Here is a 22,611-nt window from a genome sequence, read left to right on the forward strand (position 1 = left end):
TTTATAAAAATCTCTGTCTATAGAAAGGAAATGGTTCCAGCTGTTACAGTCCTGGGCACAACGATGTGAGAAGCAAAGCAATGCTTGGGAGGTTGCATGAATGGGTGCTTGTCTGATCGACCTGTCCATCTACCTTCCTGAGGGCCATGGCCACCCGTCCACTCTCAGTCCTCGGTGACCATGAGAGGAGGCTCTCTGTGCAGACATCACCCTCATTCTGCTTAGACTGCATTAAAGCTCTTTTATTTAGAAATGATATTAAACAGTATTAGTGTCCTAAATCAGTTCATAGTTTCTCAATGCAACCAACTTAGCTTGTGAGGGATTTATTTTTCATTTATGTGACTTATTTACATAGAAACTTTGTGGCTTAAATAACAGTATATAAGCACTCGCTCTAGAAGAGTGCATTTTGGCCTTGGGTTCTGTGAATGGATGCTCTTACTGTTGAATGTAAATTCTCCCAAAATTGGCCTTTAAATTCCCCCTAAAATAAACACTCCTGTCCTAAGAGTGACACCAGTTGTCTTTTCGGGGGCTCCAATCCCTGTTCTAGTCACCAGCCTTGTACCCCTTCCTCCCCTTCCAAGTGTTCTCCGGCCGCCTGCCTCCGACATCCTCCCATATCCAGGATAATGAGTGCTTTCCCAGCTCTGCCGATTTGTTGGTCCACAATTATGATTTATAAATAGCCCACAAACAAGAACACCAAACAATTTGAACTTCTGCTTTGGTCTGTTCTGCATGGCAATTTTTTAATATGATGAGGATACAGAAGAGAGCTTGGAGAGACAATCACTGTAGGAGGGGGAAGAGGTGTTTCCTATGGTTCCTACTCAAAAATCTCCCCTTCCTGCTTAGGTGGGGACCAGAACAGTAGACTAGGGGATGCAAGTTTGGCAATTGTATTTTGTTAAATTTTGTTAAACAAGCAGAGTCATAGTGTTAACATTTAAAACTTCCTAGAATCATACCCTCGAAACAGAAAAAACCATTAGGCCTCTCATTTCACTGGAGAAGATGCTGAGACCTAGAAAAGTTAGGCACTTTGCACCACATCATTCTTTAGGTTTCTTGTATTGTTTTGTTTGGGGCAATATTTTAAAATTTCCCAGGGCCTAATGTCAATTTTAACTAAGGTGTAGGTCAAGAATTTCACTTTTTCTCTCATTGGTTTTACTTTTCCAGCTGATATTTATTTACTTCTTAAGAATAATCTTGGCTTTTTTCCCAAATCATTTTGAATCAAATTCACTTTCTTTCCCATTCACCAAGGGCGGCCATAGACTCCACGTGGCCTCACGTTGTTGAGTTTATGTGCCAGGAAGACAAAGGATGGTGTCCCATCTTTCCTACTGGTACTCAAAGCCGTTAAGGAAGCACAGTCTTGGCTTCCTCACAGCTTCCTGAGATGGTACCACAGGCTGAAGCTGAGCTTTCTTTCGCCGTTCTGCAGGCTTTGTGCCCATCTGCTCTCTGGGACTGTCTCAGATTGGCCGCATGAATCTCGGGATGGATGCCAGTACCTTCAAGTTTTATACCATGTGCGGCCTACAAGAGGGCTTTGAGCCTTTCGCTGTCAACATGAACCGAGATGTTGCGATGTGGTTCAGCAAGCGCCTCCCAACGTTTGTCAACGTCCCAAAGGATCATCCACATATAGAGGTAATGTTACACGCAGTGGGTGGCCCTGGCGGAGCAGGTGGGCCAAGACGCTAAGCTCTCGCTAATGCTTCTGTCAACAGGCAGCTGCTTGCCAGCCACCTCCTCACTGGCCCTCAGAGCTGCAGTTTCAGGCACGTTAATTAGGGCAGCTCAGTGGCAGCTTATAAACAGCAACCACCTTGCAGATACAGCCTTGCAGATCAATCCCCAAGCCTTTGGGCCCCTGTATTTTCTTCAGAAGTTCCTATACTGGTATCGTGATGGCAATGCAGTATCCAGAGACCTTAAATGTTACTTTCCTGAAAAAGTTCAACACTCAAGATATCTCCTGGACTTGATTCTTCTATGCCTGTAACTTGATTTCTTTTAGGCCCTGTTTGGTTTCTACAGAGCCATTTCCAACCTTTTAGGCTGAGGTGTAGTAGTTGATTATGATGCTCCCATCTTATAGGGGGAGCTGAGAGGACCCAAAGATGGTAAGGAGCCCAGTTTGGGTTCTGGCTCCACATCTCCTTGCTCTCTTTTGCCCAAACTCACCATCCACCATGGTTTTTCATAGTGTGTGTGGGAGGGAGGCTGATGGAAAGTCAGACAAATCAGCTCCATTGAAGTGTTAGATTCAGTGGCTTGCTTCCACCTGCTGTAAATTCTCTTAGCTCACCTTCCAATCTAAATTCAACAAGCATCAATGCTTAACCCCCCACTTTTCCCCACAGAGGCTTTTATTTCTCTGATTCCTGCCTGACCATTACTTTAGGACCCCTTGGGCAAACTGATGGAACCTAGAGACCCTCCACTTAGAAAAATACACGAACTACACAAAAATAGTTAAGCATCTACATAGACCCCAGGATAGGAACTGTTCTCTAGAATTTAGGGAGAAATGCTTAGACCATAAGAAAATTATGCCTCAATTTACTTCTTCTTCTCCCCCCCACACGCACGTTTTAAAAATCCAGTTTTGATCTTTCCTCCTCCGATCCCACCCCCTGCAATGCTTCTGCCCTGGTGCTGGGAATGTCCTCAGGGAGCCTCAGTGCTCAGGCTGTGACTGTGGCAGAGGTGGGAAATGCTCTGGGTGGGAGACAGTGTCCTCCGAGGGAGGTGGGATGTCTCTTCTTGAGCTTTGGGCTTTCTAGCACCTTCTCCCATAGATATTCTCATGCCCACCAACAAGGGAAATCTTTGGAAAGATTTTCTTCTTTGGCCACTTGCCCCCTGACCTGAAAGGTCACCCTTGGCAGGCCCCACACTGCATCATCCAGATAGTGCCCCCCCGTCTTGCACCTGTTCTCCACATTTCACCTTGCAGAAAATCCAGTGGACGTATTTTTAAATCTCTAATTTCTCCAGCCAGAGGCAGATCTGTTATTTTCTACAGGACAGGGTCCAAGGAATGATGAAAGTAATAGTTTGGTTATCACTCATGACAACTTTTATAGTTTGCAGACAGCCTTGACGTATGTAATGTCAATGAGGGAAGTAGGGACAGGGTCAAGTTCGGGCCTGAGATGTGTCAGGTAAGGACTCGTGGTGTTTCCAGGTCGTGAGGATCGATGGCACCATGGACAGCCCGCCATGCCTCAAGGTGACCCACAAGACGTTTGGCACACAGAATAGCAATGCCAACATGATCTACTGCCGCCTGAGCATGCCCGTTGAGTGCCATGCCTCCTTCAGCCACAGCCCCTGTCTGGACAGTGATGCTTTCCAGAAAAGGTGAGGGCGGGGCCTCCAGTTCTCAAAGGTGCTCATTGTGTCTGCTGTAAAATTGGCTTTCTGTGTCTTTGTTTCTTACTCTACCTCAACACTGCTAGAACTCTGGGGTTCTCTCTGCTTTCAGTCAGGTAAAGAAGTGAGGATGTACGTGTACACGTGTGCATACATGCGCTGTGTGTGTTTGAGCAATGTATAATTAGGGGACCAATCTATCTTAACAGGGTCGCATCTGGTGGAAAAGTTTCTGCTCTTTTTGAGCTCTCTGAGTCCCTGGCCTTCTTGCAACCTACAATTCTTGTGTTTTGGAGTAAAAGGAATCTAAGTGCATGAGAGGGTGCAATTGTTGTTGCCTTTGTGTGAACTTAGAAGCTTCTGGAGACAAATACTGCCTTCTTTGCATAACTATGGTCAGTGTTCAACCCAGCAGCTATGTGACTCCTGAGTAATGTGACTCCTTCCTTCCTGATAAAGAGTATATTCCTTGCTATCCTTCTTTCCTTTAATGTCTTTTTTTTAAATATTGACCCTAAGCTAACATCTGTTGTCAATCTCTTTTTTTGCTTTTTTTTTCCTTCTCCCCAAAAGCCCCCCAGTACATAGTTGTATATTCTAGTTGCAGCTTGTTCTAGTTGTACTATGAAGGATGCTGACTCAACATGGCTTGATGAGCAGTGCTAGGTCTGTGCCCAGGATCTGAACTGGCGAAACCCTGGGCCACCAAAGCGAATCACGTGAACTTAACCACCCGGCCACAGGGCCGGCCCCCCATTATGTCTGTTTTCAATCGTTGTTGTATGTCTGCCTCTCTGGAGCTGTCTTGTCCAGCTTTCCTCTAATTTCACTATCTACCAACCTTTAAACAAGCACTTGAGAGAACAGGATAATGTATTCAGAGTTATCCCTGCCCATTATTACAGCTTCCCCAACCTCTGCCTAGCTGTAATTTACCATCTGGGCTGAGGGACAAGAGTTGGAAGTCGCAGCCCTGGCTGGTGGTAGCAAGTTACAAATGAACGAGTTCCAAGACCAGTTGGAATCACTCATGTATAGGAAATGGTTTCCTAAACTGGCCTTCATCATTAAAGGTAGATCAGTTGCCTGTCAGAATTGTGGAATTGTGTATACAGCTGAATAACTAAAGCATGGATTATCTTCCCCCCAGGAAACAGATGCAAGAAATACTCTCTCATACAACAACAGTAAGTAAATGTTCTCAATTATGGTTTTAATTATTGGATTCTTTGCTGTGCCTGGTAATATGCCCCTTACAGCAAAGATCTGTCTAGAGATCCTCTTTAATTGCCAATTACTCTGTCTTTTAATATCCATCTCGATGCTTCCAGAACACATCTATGGCATTTCTCAAATGGGGGAGAGAAAGACAGTTATTCAGTGCAAAGCAGAAGCTCTATCTGGAGCTCCTAATTGGGCATCATGGTGTACTTGTTGCCCATTTGTTACCAGGGACCCAGCACTGCCTTTCTTATTGAAATGAACATTAGTTGGGGAAGAAGAGGTCTTAATTTAATTCTTTTGTTGGCTCTTTTATGTAAACGTCTATGGATCAACTCTCCCATCTCTCTGAGCAGTGCCAGGGATAATGTTGAAAGCAATCAAATGAGAAGAAGAAGCAGGGAGCCAGTCCGGAAGATGGAAGCTACTTTTGGTCCCTTTTCTATAGCTAGACAGTAGTCAGAAAGCAACACTTCTTAATTTCTTTCTTTCTCTCATCCTTCTTTAACACCTGACAAAAGACATTTCTTTGGAAGACATGCTTGTTACCCCTTCTGTGAAGTTATCCTGCAGTCCTGAGTCCATAGGTTAACTGTCAGGAATAAGGTTCTTGCTGCAGCATGTCACACACCTAGTATGTGCAGGGCACTGCCCCAGGCCCATTGCATCACCTTCCCACCTAATTCCCACAGCAACCCCGGGAGATGGACAGTATTAAGCACTCTGAGGCACAGAGAGGATGAATGACTTGTCCAAGGTCACATGATTAATAGCTGCCAGTGCCAAGTTTCAAGACGCAGTTTGTCTGGCTGACCTTTTTATCTTCCAATCAAGAAAATGTGACAGATTACACGTAAAAGTAACTTCGTTCAGAGTAAATGTACTCAATTTCATTTAAAAAAAAAAAAAGATGAAGCAGTCACTTACCTCAGTGCTTTAGCTGTTATTATGACATCGTGATACACTTCACAGATGGTTATGACGCTTGTCAAGAACTGCTGTAATTCTCACCCCTGCCTGTCGCTGAGTCTAATGGTCACACAGAGGGTGCTCGGCCACAGTGTGGGCTTTTTCTTTTACAACATCTTTTTCAAGACTTTCCAAAAAAAATACCTTGGACTTCCCTGTAGAAGTGGAAAGTGCAGCAGGAGTTCTCTGACCCTCGACTGGTCCCTCTCCGAAAGCGAGGACAGTGCTCAGCTCTCCCCAGCAGCCCAAGTCTGCCCTGGTGCCCAGGAGAGGGTTAGGGCTCTGTGCTGACCGTTCTGAGGTGCTGCCACTAATTTCATTAGCAGCATCTTCTGGGCCAAGTGTGGTAGATTAAGTGCCTGGTTCTCCAAGTTCTAAAGCACGACAGAAAAGGGAAAAATAAGGAAGCCAAATTCTGTAGTCAGCCCTTCCTCCCAGTCTAGGATGCCGGGAAAGTCCCCTCTGGAACAGGGTGTACTTTTTAAGAAGAGAGGACCGTGTGGGCCGCTGTGTTATTTCTGCCTGTCAAGCCTGCTCCTCGTGCTGGGGGGCCGCTCACTCCCCTCTGTGATCTCTCCCCAGCAGTGCTACTACACAATCCGCATCTTTGCTGGCCAGGACCCCTCCTGCGTCTGGGTCGGATGGGTGACTCCGGACTATCACTTGTACAGTGAAAAGTTTGACCTGAATAAAAACTGTACGGTGACTGTTACTCTAGGGGATGAAAGAGGCCGGGTCCACGAAAGGTAAGGAGGCTCCCAAGGGGCTCTTCACTCCCTGTCCCCAGCGGTCTTTTTCCCTTCTACCCCCAAACCCAAGAAGAAGGGAAACATCCCAGCATCTATTAAAAAGGGAAGATCAAGCATAGGCTTAAAGTCCTTAGGTAAACCGGGAGTACCATGGTAGAGAAGTGTTGTTAGTGAAAATAGAGCATAATTTCATCACGTATATAAAACGTGACCTAGGGCTGAGAGACACAGATGGGCAATTGGGAGATCTGGGCTCCCTCTCAGACTCTTCTCCGTGATTTCTGGGCAAGCCCCAGTTTCTACAACATCAGAACCAGCACAGAAAAATCCCGGGGTGCTTGAGAGAAGTCAAGTCAGAAGAAATAAAAAGACTTACCACAGCAACTGATCAACTCAGAACTCTTCATCCCAAGAGTTTGCAGTGGCTGCAAGCATGAAGAACATACAAGAGACATAGCACATTCATGAATAATAACCACCAAATAGAAATTAGGGGTCTTTAAAGAAAACATGTTTTAGACACACCCATACGCCCCCCCCCCACCAGTCCACTGGTACTGCCACCAGAGAAAGAACCCTGGGTCAGCTCTGCCCCAGAGGTGACCCTGGAGACCAGACCTTGTTTCCACCTAGTGAGATTAATAATCTTTCCCATACAGACATGTATAGAGACATAATAAGTTGTTTCTCAAGCTGACGTTCATCCCCACAAAGTCAGGAACATTTTGCAATCAGTGCTCTTCAGATGCTACTGGCTCGTCAAAGACTAGTGGCCAGAGGTCAAGTACAGTTGCTGGGTCATAGGGGACCATCGTGGGCAGGTGATAAAGAGCATGGACTCTGGAAGCAAACTGCTTGGGATTTAAACTGGGTTCCAGTACTTACTAGAGGTGTGACTTTGGACCAGTCACTTAACCTCCCTGGGCCTGAATTTCCTCATCTATAAAATGAGAATAATAGTTCCAATCTCATAAAGTGTTGTGAGGTTTAAATGAGATAGTACATAGAAAAATGCCTAGAACAGTGCCTTTACCCAAGCACTCAATAAATGTTATTATTATTACCATTACTGAATGTCTGTCCTATGACAAGACCCAGAATAGATGCTATAAGCGACATCTGGCTAGGTAGGAAAGGAGAGTATGCAAAAGCAAGTGATCAATTCTGACTTTGCTCTTCAGCCAAAAAAACAAAAGGCAGACATGACCGTCCCATTTGGGTTTACTTCTCCAGTTTGCTGGCTGTGCCACGCCAGACAGATTACTTGATTTATCTGAGCCTCAGTGACCATATTTATTTCAAAAATTTACTGACACGTTAGCACCTAGAATAAGACCCAGTAGACAGCACGTGTTCAATAATTCATAGTTCTTTGTCTTGCGTAATAAATAAATACAGGATCAATTTTCAGGTGTTTTTAGGCATTTCATATCTGGGCCCTTTAAAATATGACAGGGCGTGGCATTTCACATGCCCATAGCTTCAATACATTATTGATTGAATTCTGTGTAGTCATCAGTGTATTTAGTACTCTAATCACTAAAAGCTGTGGTAACACAGATGCGGTTTAACCTTTATGGAACTCTAGCAATGGCTATAACTCTGTGAAGTGGTAATTTTCACTGGCCCTGCCTGAGGGCATTCACGCTGAAAAACCAGCCCAGTTGGTGCCCCAGAGGTGAACATATGCTTACAAAGGGGATTTACAGTTGTAGGGAAAAGTGATAGACTTCTAAAATTGGAAAAAACCTTGGAGAATTCTAATCAAACCCTTGGCTTTCCAAGGTCAAATCAGATTGACCTTAGGAGGTTTAATGGGGCTGCTCTAGCATCAAGTATAGAGTTGCTCTCTCCTTTAGCTTGAGAAAAATCACTTCATGTTACTTCAAGTGATGGAGTCCCTCAGGTGATGTACACAGGGCTGGGCGTGGGAGGAGGGCAAATCAGCTGTCTCTTGCCCACAGCCATCGTGAGGGGGTCTGGGAATCACCTCTACCAACTCGATACTTCTCCAAAGCCCACCCAGGGTTTGAAATCTTACAATTAAGGATTCAGGCTTTGGAGCCTTAAAGGCTTTTTGGGTATTATAGCTGGCTTTTAAATCCAAATGCCTATAATGGAGTTTGCATTCTGGGGGTTAGGAGACAGCTAGCCGAGAAAGGTACCCAAGTTGGCAGGTAGTGAAGAGTGTGAGTTGGCAGGTAGTGAAGAGTGTGAGGGGCAGAACTCCAGGGGGCTGGGACGGGCAGCACAGTATAGGTCATGAGGTGAGACGGCATCAAAGACAAGCTTTATCTACTTTGTCTGTCTTCCTGGGCCCAGGCCAGCCATCTTAAGGAAGTAGGCCTGAGTTTTCTCGTGTCTTATAGCCTTTTGCTCTGACACTGGACTGGGACTCTGAAGGCAGATTTTTGTTCTTGCCCCTTGTACCAAATCCCCATATAAGTCTACCTATGGTGGTCACCCTCTCTGGGCCTCCACTTTCCGTCTCTAAGGTGGGAATACTACCCTCCGCATTATCTGTTTCAGTAGGGGAATTGACGCTGACCTGGGAACAGTTACCTGAACACTGTGCTCTGGAGGGAAGGAGCCTGGTAGATTGCCTCGTCCCTAAACTGAGTGGTTTGTGCCTCAGGAGACTGGGGTGAAGCTGAATGAATCCACTTAAGAAAAAAATTATTGGGGGATGATTAGAAAGCTTCTTTGGAAGCTTTGGGGGCTCTTCATTCCTGAGTCCTGACTGCAAATTGCCCCAGTCCAGATTCTGTGCCTTTTCCTCTCTTTGGCTCCTAGTGTGAAGCGCAGCAATTGCTACATGGTCTGGGGGGGAGACATTGTGGCCACTTCCCAAAGATCAAGTCGGAGCAACGTGGACCTGGAGATTGGCTGCCTCGTGGATCTGGCGATGGGCATGTTGTCTTTCTCGGCCAATGGGAGAGAACTTGGCACCTGCTACCAGGTAGGGGTAGCTTCTGGGGCCAAGACAGGGGCGTCCCAGGCCTGAGTGCCTGAGGCTCTGCTCCTCATTCTTCTCCATGTTCAGCATGTGGAGTTGATGAGCCCATATGGTCCACACGCCATCTAGGAAAACAAATAATAAAGTAACTTCATTTTGTTAAGAGATGGGAAAATATCATTAGTTGGTTCATCAGATATGCTGGTCATCTTTCTAGAAGATAAGATGGCTTTTCCTTGGTGATAAGCTCTAAAAGGTCATTCATTTATTCCGTAAGTATTTCTTGTGCAACTGTTATGTTACCTGTGCTGTGCAAGATGCAAAATTTAAAAGGTGAAGAGAGAAACTCCTCATTTAAGAAACTTACACTCACTTTAAGAAACTTCTATACTCAAAATATAGACCTATAAGAACTGATTAATTTGCCAGGGAGTATCCCCTTTGCAAAAAATTTATTCTCATTTCCTATGGATTCCTTACAGAAGTCTTTTAAAATGCATTTATATAAATAATGTGTTTCCGTATTTCATTGACCGTGAACTCCGATAGAACTACTCAGGATAAACATCAATTATACACATGTAGGCTTACCTGTCATTAACCACAAGAAGACTGATCTCCTTTAAGCAGGATTTTCAGCCTTGATGGCCAGGCAATCTTGGGAAATGCCACATACTATATCCTCCTTTTGAAGTTTTGCAATAAACATCAGTACAGGACAATTTTGAGAAATGCTTCAGAAAGAAACCTGCCTGACCAAGTATTTCTCTTATTATTTAACCAAGAAAGCTTTTTTTTTTTTTTCACTTTAACAATTAGTAACATTCTCTAAGCCTGGAGTTCTAAAGAGCATACCATGGGAAAGGCTAAGGAGTTAAATTTCTGTATTAAATCTTCTTGACACTGCATGGGGAGAATGGAGAGGCTCACGTGTGTGTTCACAGAGAGCGTTATCCAAGTTTGAGGAGGGAAGAGCTTCCACTGAGAGTGATCAGGAAAATGTTCATTACCGAGAAATCCTGATTTTGAAGCAAAAAGGAATTCTTCCAGGTGGAAAAAGAGGAGTATACTAGGTTGAAAGAATGGCACAGAAGCATCATGGAGAAAGAGGATTGTAAGGGATGTTTGAGGAACAATGGACAGAATAGAATGGGGCCTTTATGGTTAGTGGTAACAAATTCATTTGGAGAGGTGGGAGGTATTAACAAGAAATGAGGAGCTCCTGAAGGTTTCTGACCAGGACAATTGCAGTCCATGTTTAAGGAAGCCTAACTAACTGCAGCGGATAAAAAGCATCCTGCTACTATGTAAGTGGATAAAACCCCAGATTCGAGAATCAGCCCCAGGTTACAGCCTCCAGGCTGAAAAGCTCCTTGGCAGTCCTTTGTCTGGCCTGTGGTTGGAGAGCTGGAGTCTGGAGGGGAGAGAGAGAGTAGCCACCCCAAATCTGAAATGTTTGGTGACCAAGAGCAGATGGACCAAACCCTTCCTGCGGGCCAGGGACAGCCTGCTGGCATGGAGGCACTCTTCAGTACCTCCTGCAGTGGGTGACACTTTGTGCACCTCCTTCTCCTCCTGGGAAAAGGTGGAATCATTAACACCACACAGCAGGCTTCGTCCAGCAGCTGAGACCCAACCAGCCGTTCCCAGAAAGAGGCCTTTGCAAAACCAGGCTTGGAAGCAGAGAGTGAAGGTATTATTCTTCTAGTACTTTCTCATGATTCCACCTTCCCCCTAGTCCCCTAAGAAAACGCTTATGTACATTACTGCTGTCTTTCAGAATCCATTAGCTTTTTCCCATTAACTTTTGAAATGAGTTTGACTGAAGGGTCCTCCCCGAGCTTCAGAGAGCTCTAAAGCATCTAATAACTTTTAAGGCTCGTTGGGCTTCGGAGGTCCCTAAATAAATAAATAACCCAGGACATTCACAGCAGCAGTGACTTGGCTGCCTCAGGGACGAGCCCATGATGTTGAGGAGATGTTACAACAAAGAGCAGAATACTGTGGCCATCTTGGTCCCATCGTTCACTGTAGTTCCTGGGTGACATTGGGCTGGTCTGTTGTCTTCTCTGAGCTGCATGTTGGCACCTGCCTTCTGGATTGCCTTCCTCTACTCCATGCATATAAATCTTGATTACTCTGCTCAGTGGTCCCAGTCCTACCTCCCCACCCAAGGAATCTTGCTGTGCATGGGGAGAATGTCAGGGCTCTGCACAGGGACCTTTGCTAGGCTCGCACCCAGCCAGCCCACTTCTCATTCCAGGCGAGGCAGTAATGTGTCCAGCCGTGCATATGGTCTCCCAGCAGTGGGATAATTGTTATTCTGCAGCTGTAGCCATTTTCATTTTTCAATTATCTCAAGAAGAGCAGGGCAGCAATATTTATACACTGTCTTTCTATTCAGAAAGGACCAGTAACCAAAATAATGAGAGAAGGATTCTCTCAAACCCTGTTTCTAGACCTCCCCATTAAATACTGCTATGCAATTTGAAAACCTTTTTCTCTCCCACTTAATGTAATCATGGGAGAAATGAGAAATAAAATGTGTGTCCAAGAGATACTCCTCGGTCATTGCCACCCCAGCCACACTGCTCTGAGAACAGAGCCAGTTGTAAGATTCAGATTTACGAGAGGGGTTAGCTTTCAATTCAGGCTAGTTTCTATGTCCTGACCTTCACACATGATTAGAAATAGAGTGTCTCTTATTGCAAGGACAAGATAGACCAGCCCATGATAAAGGGCTCCTTAAACACAAAGGGAAGAAAGCGCTTGGTGCTTCACAACACCTTCACATCTGGGCTCGCTGCTTGTTCCGTTAGAATGGAAGCTCCCCATCCAGAATGTAAGCTTCTTGAGGACAGAGGCCGTCTCTGGTCTCTCGTGTGCACTGCTGTGTCTCGTGCACGTGAACAGTACGTGGCACCTGCTGCGTGCTTGCTAAGTGTTTGCTGTCAAACTGACCAGCTTGGGTGGGAAGCCACTGTTTTTTAGTTGCAACCTAACAAGTTACCACAAAATTAGCAGCTTAAAACAGCATATGTTTATTATTTCACAGTTCTGTAAGGTTGACTGCATTCTCCCCTCAGCTTCTCACAAGGCCGAGATCAAGGTGTTGGCTGGGCTGAGTGGACTCTGCCTGGAGACTCTGGGAGGAATCCACTCCTAGCCCATTCATGTTGTTGGCAGGATCGGGTTGTGGTTGTAGGCTGAGGTTCTGAGGTCCCTGTTTCCTCACCAGCTATGAGCCAGGGCCACTTTCTATTCCCAGAGGTACATCCATTCTTTCTCACGTGTCCCTTTCCATCTTCAGAGTCAACAAGAGCACATCTCGTTCTTCTCATGCTTCATATCCCTCTGAGTTTCCCTTTTGTCCCCAGCAGGAGAAAACACCTACTTTTTTTTTGAGGAAGATTAGCCCTGAGCTAAATTCTGCCACCAATCCTCCTCGTTTTGCTGAGGAAAATTTGTCCTGAGCTAACATCCATGCCCATCTTCTTCTACTTTATACGTGTGATGCCTACCACAGCATGGCTTGATAAGCAATGTATCGGCCCGGGCCCGGGATCTGAACCTGTGAACCCTGGGCTGCCAAAGCGGAGCACATAAACTTAACCACTATGCCACCGGGCCGACCTCAGAAAACACCTTCTTCTTAAGGGCTTGTGCGATTAGATTAGGCCCCTAAGGACAATCTCTCTCTCTCTTAAGATCTATGGTTATTGCCTTACTTACATCTGCAGAATCCTTTTGCCATGTAACATTCAGGATCACAGGAGTAACCCCGGGGTCATGAGGCCATCTAGGATTCTGATCACACCACCACCAGTCACTGTTTTTATCCTCATATGCACCTATCATGAGCCCACAGTTGGATTTTCTTCTTATTTTAGTGATTGAAGAGTGTCGACGAAAATAATCCATAACCAATCTATAAATGAAAATTTGGGTGAGTTTATTCTGAGCTAAAATCTGAGGATTATAACCTGGGAGAGTCTTTCCACAAAGGAACAGAGCACTCCAAAGAAGTGGGGGTATACAGGGTGGTTATATACCCTCAAAGAGGGTGTTTCACATGTGATTGAAATGTCCCTTTTACAATAGTCACGAGGCTGCTCTGTAGGCACAGCGATTGATAGAAACAGCAGACAGGTCTGCTGTCTGGGTGAACCCCTCAGGGTGGCAGGTCTGTTGCCTCAAGCTGGGCGATCGCAGATGAGCACTGCAATCAGTTCCCAGCCTAAGGAAAGATGCTTAATCTTTAAGGAGATGCCAACGTGGGGAGGGGGAGGGAAGTTGCACCTTTATCTCAAAATGTCTAAGCAGATATACAATGCATGCTCAATGGCCACAGTCAGGCCCTTTGGGAAAAAACAAAGTCAGGCCAAATTAGGTTTATACCAAATGGCTTCCTAATATACTCCAATGTACCCTATTGCTTGCCATTTCAATTTGTCAAGAGAAATTTCCATGGTTCATTTTGTTGGGAGTATCCTCCGCACAGTGGTTATAAACCTAGCCCAGGGCATCCTTAGTGCTTTCAAAACACCTCTTCTCTCAGGGGGGTTTGAGGAGGGCCCTGGTGGCATCTAGAGGGAGGTTTATGAAGGTTGCAGGGACCAGTTCTGAGGGACCTAAACACGTGCCACCGTCTTCAGCCTGTAGCTCCCTGTACTGTGTGATTTAATTCAGCATAAGTAACCTATGGATGAATGCATTTCTCTCTCCCCATAAGCACAGACTCATGGGCCTCTTGCTGGTCCAGGTGAAGTTTTCTCAGCCACCAGAGCTCTGCTTTCTTCAGGTTGTGATGACTTGAGGATCGTGCATTGTTCTAAGTGTCACATATTGGGTATTTGAGAAATCTGGGGCCTGCCCAAGGATGACTCTTACCTTATGGCCAAAGTCACTACAGCATCAGATCAGAATTTCCTATTTGTGTCCCCACCACTGTAAACCCAGAGTCAGCACAAAGCAGGCATATGGCAGGCACTAAATAATTACTTGTTGAATATCCTTAACAAGCTTATTTCATACACAGCCAGGATGTTCTAGCAATCCTGTCCCCATATTTTGATTTTACAGGCATTTATCCCTTCATATCACCCATGGGTGCCTGAAGCATTGGGTACCATAAAGCAAATATTTGTGCCTGAAATATGAGCCACTGCAGTGTACTAGAAGACCATGTGCTGGGCACAAGTCTGGGGTTTAACCAGTCTGGTCCATTTCATCATGAGCAAATGGTAGCACTGGACTTCAGTGCAATCTTTTAGGTCACTTTTACAGCCCCCCAAAAGTGTTTTTTTGTAAAACTTATGTCTAACTTGAGGAAGTTCATTATTTAAGGGATGCTTGTAACAAACACCCTGACAAAAAGAAAACTCACTATATTAATTTTCTATTGCTGCATAACAAATTACCACAAATTCAGTGACTTACAACAGCATACGTTGGGGCTGGCTCAGTGACATAGTGGTTAAGTTCATGTACTCTGCTTTGGCGGCCTTGGGTTCTCCGGTTCAGATTCTGGCACAGGCCTACACACTGCTCATCAAGCCATGCTGTGGTGGCATCCCACATACAAAATAGAGGAAGACTGGCACACATGTTAGCTCAGGGCCAATCTTCCTCACCAAAAAAACAAAAACAGAACAGCATACATTTATTGCCTCACAGTTTCCATAGGTCAGGAGTTAGGGCACAGCTTAGCTGTGTCCTCTGCTCAGGATCTCACAAGGCTGCAATCCAGGTGTCAGCCAGTGCCATTTTTTTCTGGAGCTCAGAGTCCTTTTCCAGGCTCTCATGGTTGTTGGCAGAATTCAGTTTCTTGCATGTGTAGAACTGAAGCTCCATTTCCTGCCGGCTGCAGCCAGGGCCGGCCACTCTCAGTCCCATGAGACCCCCTGGAATTCCTTATAATGTAGCCCTCTCACAACAGGGCAGTTGACTGCTCCAAGCCCAGCTGGAGAATCTTTCTAATCTGCTGAGATGGAGTCTTATGTAATGTACCCTAATCAAGGGAGTGACAGTCCTTTCACTTTGCCGTGTTCTGTTTGCTAGAAACAAGACACAGGTTCTAGGGAATTATAGGGATTATACAAGGCGTGACTCACTGGGGGACACCTCAGGGTATGTCACCACCGCCTACCACCCGCTAATTTGGTGCTCAGGAGAGTTGCAAGAATTTCCTAATGTCTGAATTTTCTTAGAGGCAAAGGACTTCAGTTGGTGGAATTAAAGTTCCATTTCTCCTCCCATGATCCTCTGAGTCTGATCAAAACCCTGACATCAAAGTGAGCAAGGACTAAGTGGAGCCCCTGATGTCATAAATAAATCAATCTACGCACCTCATGGAAGTGACAGCTAAGAGACAGTCACAGAATCCCGCGCCATTCAGTGTGAGAAGCAGAATCATAAAGAGTGAGACGGAGGTGGAGAGAAATCAACAGGAACCAAGTGAAAGGAGAGATTTTGAGTGAGGAGACAGGCTCTGGAGGCAGACTCGTCATGTTATTCCAGGGAAGCACCTCACAGCCTCTGCCCGTAAAGCAGCAGTTCTCAACTAGGAGCACTTGTCCCTTTGCAAGACATTTGGCAATCTCAGAAGACATTTTTGGTTGTCATGACTGTGGTGGGGGTGGGGAGTAGTACTGGTATCTACCTGGTAGAGGCCAGAGATGCCGCTAAATACCCTACAGTGCACAAGACCCCCTCCAGAACAAAGAGGTGCCCAGCCCAAACTGTCAGTAGTACCGAAGTTGAGAGGCCCTGCTCTGAGTCCCCCTGGGCTTGCCTGACCCATGTCCATTTGCCTTCGGAACTAATTCTGAAATCACTGCACTGCCCCCAATTGTCACCTCCTGTGGGCAGGAGTGATGAATGATAGTGCAACCCACGTGCACTGTGAAGAGCCAGCACATCACATTGTTCCGTGACCAAGAGCAGGCTTTGCCTTTGGTGGCAAGTTAGTTGCTCTCCACCTGTGACCGTGTCCTGAGCACTGGAGAAAGCTGCTGGCTGGAGTTACCTGAGAGAGAAAATGAAAAGACGTGAGGTGGTTCAGCCCCAAGTAGAGCGAGTGAAGAGTGATTAAGGTGGGGAGCAGTGACAGTGTCTACCATAGGCACCAGGTCTCTGAGAATTTCTGAGCAGTGGAGAACCACCCACCAGCTACCTGTCCTCTTTCAGTGGAGGTTAGAATGAAGGTGTTGATTAAAACTCTCAGTGAGGGACTATCCCAGGGACATAGTGGTTAAGTTCACACACTCTGCTTTGGCGGCCAGGGGTTGGTGGGTTTGGCTCCAGGGCGTGGACCTGCACACCCTTCATCATGCCATGCTGTGGCGGCATCCCACATACCAAATAGAGGAAGGTTGGCACAGATGTTAGCTCAGAGCCAGTCTTCCTCACCAAAAGAAACACTGAATGACTTAGCCCCCTATGATTTTGTGATTCTGGGCAAACATCTCGATTTGCTTTGGTTTCCAGGTGGAGCCCAATACCAAAGTGTTCCCAGCCGTCTTCCTGCAGCCCACAAGCACTGCTTTATTTCAGTTTGAACTTGGGAAGCTGAAGGTATTTATCTGTCCCCTCTTCTAATGGCTGTGACAAGAGAAGGCAGCAGTGACCGGGGGGGAAAATCCCACGCCTCAGAAAATGAGAATCTTTCACTTCTCGCTTTTCATATAGCGCCCCCCCCCCAAGACTCTACACTTGCCTGTGAAATCTATATGACAGAATGTAGATTTTTTCCCTTTCTCCCACTTCTATTGGGTGCTGAAAGAATTAATTAGTGATCATTTATCCCACTAGGCAAGGTCTTAATTAAGGCTAATAAAGCCCTTAGAGGTCCCTGGATGCATTTGTCTCTCTTTAATTTCTACTAACCACATTGGTTGTCATGACCCAGGTGCATTCTCCAGCAACCGAGAATCTCCGTATTGCACGTGTGTTTCCTCTCTAATGCCTTTCCGCCCTGCCCCAGAATGCAATGCCCCTGTCAGCGGCCATATTTAAGAGTGAAGAGAAGAACCCAGTCCCACAGTGCCCACCTCGCCTGGACATCCAGACCATCCAGCCCGTGCTCTGGAGCCGCATGCCCAACAGCTTCCTGAAGGTGGAGACAGAGCGGGTGAGCGAGCGCCATGGCTGGGTGGTGCAGTGCCTGGAGCCCCTGCAGATGATGGCGCTCCACATCCCTGAGGAGAACAGGTAGTGAAGGGGCCCAAAGACGGAGGGGCGGGCCTGGGAGGCGGGTGAGGCAGGACCCAGCAAGCCCAGGAGGAAAGGAGGAGCATCCTTATTGGCCAAGGGCCCTTCTCAGTCCCAAGATGACTATTGATTTCCTCCAAGCCTCTGTTTCTCTTCTTTCCCTTCCCTGCTTTCGTATTCACTCAGAAACAGTGGGATATTCACTACAATGTGCCTGCCACAGGGCCTTTGCTATAGCTCTGAGTGCCTGCACTCAGGAACGTTTCTAAGCCTTCAGTTAAAAACTCTAGTGTGACCCTAAAATACATGTATTGATGACAAGAAGGCGAAGAATGAAGTATGCCTAGCTTGATTGGAAAACTGAGAATCAGGCTCCTGGTCTCCTCTTGTTAAGAAATACTCTTGGCTATGGCCTAGGTTCAATTCCAGTGCTATCACTTTCTGGCTGTGTGGCCTGGGGTAAGTTATTCATGGACTCCAGGCCTCAGTTTCCTCATCAGTACAGTAAAATAATTTCCCACCCAGATGATTACTGGGAGAAAAAAATGAGATTGTTTAGGTAAAAGCTAGTCCAGTTTCTATATGTGGTAAGAATTAAATAAATTTTATTGTTACGGATATCATGACCCCTTGATCTCTTGGACTAAGAAAATAAAGTCATGGGGAGTGAGTAGAGGTATTTGACACCTGCACAGCTCCCATTCAGGTGTTCCAGTGGGTCATGGGCGCAGCAGGACAGGCTAGTGTAGGGAAGGAGGAGAAAAGACCAGGAGTCCAGCCAAGTAAGCCAGCTGCAAAGGGTCCTCAGATCCATGGTGAGGAGCAAGACAAAAGGGAAAATCTAAGCCAGGATCAGAGCCTATGCCCTGGGCCCCCACAAGTGAGGGAGTAACATACAGGCAAGTAGACTTCTAAAGTCAGGAAGAAGGAAATGAATTGAGTATGCCGATTGAGCTCGGGGTGGAGAATGTTTTCTCTCTGGACAAGAGTGCAGGTGTGTTTGTTTTCAGGGGAGGGAAAGCCCCGTGGATGATGGTAGACTGGAGATTATACAGATAAGGTAGGTGGTAGATTGACACAGGGCTTCAGCTGCATCTTCTTAGGGGCTCTTACATCAGGAACAGAGGATCACCTTGAACTTATAAGTAAGAAGACCAAGTCACCTCTGGATGTTTTTCAGTTTTGAGGTTTTGGGTTCTTCCCGAAAAAGGAAGACTTTCATATTTGGTAAGCCATGTGTCTTAAGTGTTCAGACCTTTGAGACCCTTGTAGTTAGGGAAGGAGGATTATCAGGAACTGGGATATGGATCAGAACTGGGAGAGGAAGGATAACCTGTAAGAGAAAGTGTGGCAGAGACTCCTCCATCCTTCTACCCCTTCTGCCTTCGCTGGGTTGGGTGAAATCCCTGGGGATTCAGAGAGCGCGAACTCTGCTGACTTCTGGTGCATTCTTCTCCCCGTGGAGTGCTTGATTGCTTGTGCTGTCCTCAGGTGTGTGGACATCCTGGAGCTCTGCGAGCAAGAAGACCTGATGCTCTTCCATTACCACACTCTGAGACTCTACAGCGCTGTGTGTGCCCTGGGAAACAGCCGAGTGGCCTACGCCCTGTGCAGCCACGTGGACCTCTCCCAGCTCTTCTACGCCATTGACAACAAGTACCTCCCCGGCCTCCTTCGGTCTGGTTTCTATGACCTGCTTATCAGTATCCATCTGGCCAGTGCTAAAGAGAGGAAGCAGATGATGAAGAATGAGTACATCATCCCTATCACAAGCTCCACCGGGAAAATCCGCCTGTACCCAGATGAGTCCAAGAGGCACGGACTGCCTGGGGTAGGCCTGAGAACATGCCTCAAGCCAGGCTTCAGGTTCTCCACCCCTTGCTTTGTTGTGACCAGCGAGGAGCACCAGAAACAGAGCCCCGAGATTCCCTTGGAGATTCTCAAGACAAAGGCTCTGAGCATGCTGACAGAGGCAGTGCAGTGCAGTGGCGCTCACATCCGGGACCCTGTTGGGGGGTCTGTGGAGTTCCAGTTTGTACCTGTGCTGAAACTCATCGGAACCCTGCTGGTCATGGGGGTGTTTGACGATGACAGCGTTCGGCAGATCCTCCTCCTGATCGATCCCTCTGTGTTTGGCGAGCACAGTGGGGAGATGGAGGAGGGAGCAGAGAAGGAAGAAGTGACCCAGGTGGAGGAGAAGGCAGTGGAGGCTGGGGAAAAGGCCAGCAAGGAGGCTCCAGTCAAAGGCTTATTACAGACCCGATTACCAGAGTCCGTCAAGCTGCAGGTAACTCAGGGCAGCAAAGATCCTGCCCTTGGAAAGAGCTGGGGAGGGAGACAGTGCTGCCTGGTGGTGAGAGTAGCACTGGGCACTGGCCTACATGTGGAGTGTAGCCAAGATGCTAAGAGAGAGCATTCACTGGTCATGCTTGTTTTTGACGTGGCATGTACTCTGTAAGTCTCCCCCAGCCAAAACGAAAATACTAACCCTTGTCAATAAGGCGTGTGCTTTGGAATTGTTCTTCTGATGACAAGGATGGATTTGCCCTGATCTTCTCTCTTACTCTTTGGGACTAAAGGGCTCCTTTGTGGGATCCTGTTTGGAGAGGGGGAGGAGCCTTTGGCTGTGGAGTAGACCAAAGGAACTGGCTCAGAGGGTGCCCACACTCATCACCTGTGCTCATTTGTTGCCATGCTCAGTCACACCAAGCTGATGTGGTCTGTCACACTGGCATTCAAAGAAACTGTCATCTGAGCTAAGAAAAAGAGTCATGCCCACTCAGAGTTGCCCCTTGTCACCACCTAGGAAACCTCAACGTTTCCTAAAATGTAGTCTTACCAGGTGTAAACCAGCATCAGTGGTGCCCTGAAGACGGCAGTGTTTGTCTCCTGAGCACTAAGATAAGAGAAATGAAAAGAAATCGAGTAGAACAGTCTGCCCCACGGAGCGAGCCCAGCTCAGCCATCCCTTGCCTGAGCTTACTAGCTACATAACTGTAGCTTATTACATATTATTATCATTACATATTACATATTATTAATACATATTATTGTTACATAGCTGTAACCTTACTAGCTACATAAACTTGCCAACTCAGCCCATCAGATCCTTAGCCTTATGATTTGTAAAATGTTGATGATAGTATAATAAAAAAAATCAGAATATATTTTTAAAAAATATGAAATACATTTTGTCATAAAATGTTTATAATAAAGTAATCTGCAGTTGAAACTGTCTTATCCAATGTGATGGGATTGGTAAGTGGTCTGTTAATCAAAACATTGAATATAGAGAAGCAACATAACAAGTTTTACACCTACGCCTTAAACATTTTATTAAAACATATAAATGTGCTATTCTGATGTAGGGCCAGGACCTTTTCTTTATTGTGAGTCTGATTGGCACAGAGTCCTCTCTTTTGCATAGATAACACTTGTTACACACCGTCTGTGAAGACCAGTTTGGGGGTCTTTAAGGTAGGCTGCAGATTTAGAGGTAATTGGAAAGCAACTTGAGTGTAGAATGCTTCTAGATTTTTATGATTTCCCCCAACTTTTGGTAGTTGTCTAGCTCACGCCTAATGTTTAGCATTTCTTTTTGAAACAACTTGCCCTTTCCAGGTGTTCTCTAGTCATTCAACTTAGCTTTCCTATTTCATTGGCTCACATAATTTTTAATTAAATGTAATTATAATCACAAGTCTGATGGGCATAAGCTCTGAGTCCTGGTTCACCAGGTGGGAGCAGAGCTGTGTGGAATGCAGAGGGAGAGCACCCCACTACCAGGGGCACCGTCGTCAGTGCCCAGACGAACTGGAGAGTGTCCGTTAGTCACGTGAGGGGTTAATAGTCATGGAGGTGAGTTAATAGAACTTCTGCTTTAATAAAAAGATCAGGAACACTAATGATTAACGGAGATAAAGTATGGCAAGTGTCTGGCATAGTGTGAGGCAAATAGTTAGTGCTCAATTAGCTATGGTTATTGTTTTTCTTATTAGTATAAATTCTAATAGTAATAGGATTAGTCATAATAACAACCTTAAAGAATGGATCACAGAAAAACAGTGCCAAGAAACAAAAACAATGAAAGATGGGAAGGGAAAGAAAAGTCTCAATTTCCCGTCAGCCAGAGCCAGAAATGGTCAGGAAGGAGCCTGTGCTCACACATGCAGTTCGGTGGTGGTTCTGTACTGAGGTTGGAGCCCTGTAGGAACACTCTAAGAAATGCTGCTCTCTCTCCAGAGGCAGGTACACTGTCTTTTATGAGCTCATTTTCTTGTTATTCTGCTGGCCTCAGCCCTGAAGAGCTGGTCTTTGGATTCAGGCCACTTTGGATTCAAGTAACAGCTCTGTGGTGACTGTGTGACACTGGACAAGTTACTTAAATTGCATAAGTCTCAGTGTTGCCATCTGTAAAATGGGGATGATAGCCACTTCACCAGTGTACATAGAGCATTATTATATCAGCCTATCTATACGCTTCTGTTGCAGATGTGTGAGCTCCTCAGCTACCTCTGTGACTGTGAGCTGCAGCACCGAGTGGAGGCCATTGTGGCATTTGGCGACATTTATGTCTCCAAGCTCCAGGCAAATCAGAAGTTCCGCTACAATGAGCTCATGCAGGCCCTGAACATGTCTGCGGCCCTGACAGCCCGGAAGACCAGGGAGTTCCGCTCACCCCCACAGGAGCAGGTAAGGACCCCTTCCTGAGCGTCCAGCCCTTTCGTGTGGAAGAACTTGAAGCCTACAAAGCAGGGGACATGAAACCTTTCTGTGCCCGGTGCAGCCACAGAGCTGTGGGAGATCAAAAGGCCCAGCACAAGACCAGGAGACAGCCCTCGTCCTCTGCTAATGACAACTGAGGAGCATCTGCCGATTATCTTGGGTGGGAAAATAACCCTTCCGAAACTGTACCTAAGGCACAGCTTCCTTCCCTTCCCCTGCTCGCTCATCCCTATGCCCCCATCACTGAGTCAAAGACCAGATCACTGTCAGGATCCCACTTTCACCCAGCGAGGATCCACCACGTGAAGAGATGTCTGTCCACTCCTTCCAGAAGTCACTCCTCTCTATCAAAGATCAACAGAATATGGTCAGTGTAGCCCAGCT

At 46.3% G+C, this 22,611-nt stretch overlaps 1 protein-coding gene across 12 annotated transcripts in view; it reads left to right on the forward strand.

Moving 5' to 3' along the window:
- RYR3 (ryanodine receptor 3) overlaps positions 1 to 22,611 on the forward strand; it is a 485,038-nt gene that overhangs the window by 299,409 nt on the left and 163,018 nt on the right. For 11 of the 12 annotated variants that reach the window (XM_070584420.1, XM_070584411.1, XM_070584464.1 and 8 more), the window contains 9 exons: positions 1,457 to 1,665; positions 3,209 to 3,384; positions 4,547 to 4,583; positions 6,169 to 6,332; positions 9,129 to 9,294; positions 16,780 to 16,866; positions 17,276 to 17,502; positions 18,994 to 19,789; positions 21,994 to 22,194. In XM_070584420.1, coding sequence (XP_070440521.1) covers positions 1,457 to 1,665; positions 3,209 to 3,384; positions 4,547 to 4,583; positions 6,169 to 6,332; positions 9,129 to 9,294; positions 16,780 to 16,866; positions 17,276 to 17,502; positions 18,994 to 19,789; positions 21,994 to 22,194 — 2,063 coding nt within the window. The remainder of the gene's footprint in view (positions 1 to 1,456; positions 1,666 to 3,208; positions 3,385 to 4,546; positions 4,584 to 6,168; positions 6,333 to 9,128; positions 9,295 to 16,779; positions 16,867 to 17,275; positions 17,503 to 18,993; positions 19,790 to 21,993; positions 22,195 to 22,611) is intronic. The other variant, XM_070584434.1, reaches the window with a different exon arrangement.

The sequence above is a fragment of the Equus przewalskii genome, chromosome 1 (assembly GCF_037783145.1).
Source record: "Equus przewalskii isolate Varuska chromosome 1, EquPr2, whole genome shotgun sequence".
NCBI lineage: Eukaryota > Metazoa > Chordata > Mammalia > Perissodactyla > Equidae > Equus > Equus przewalskii.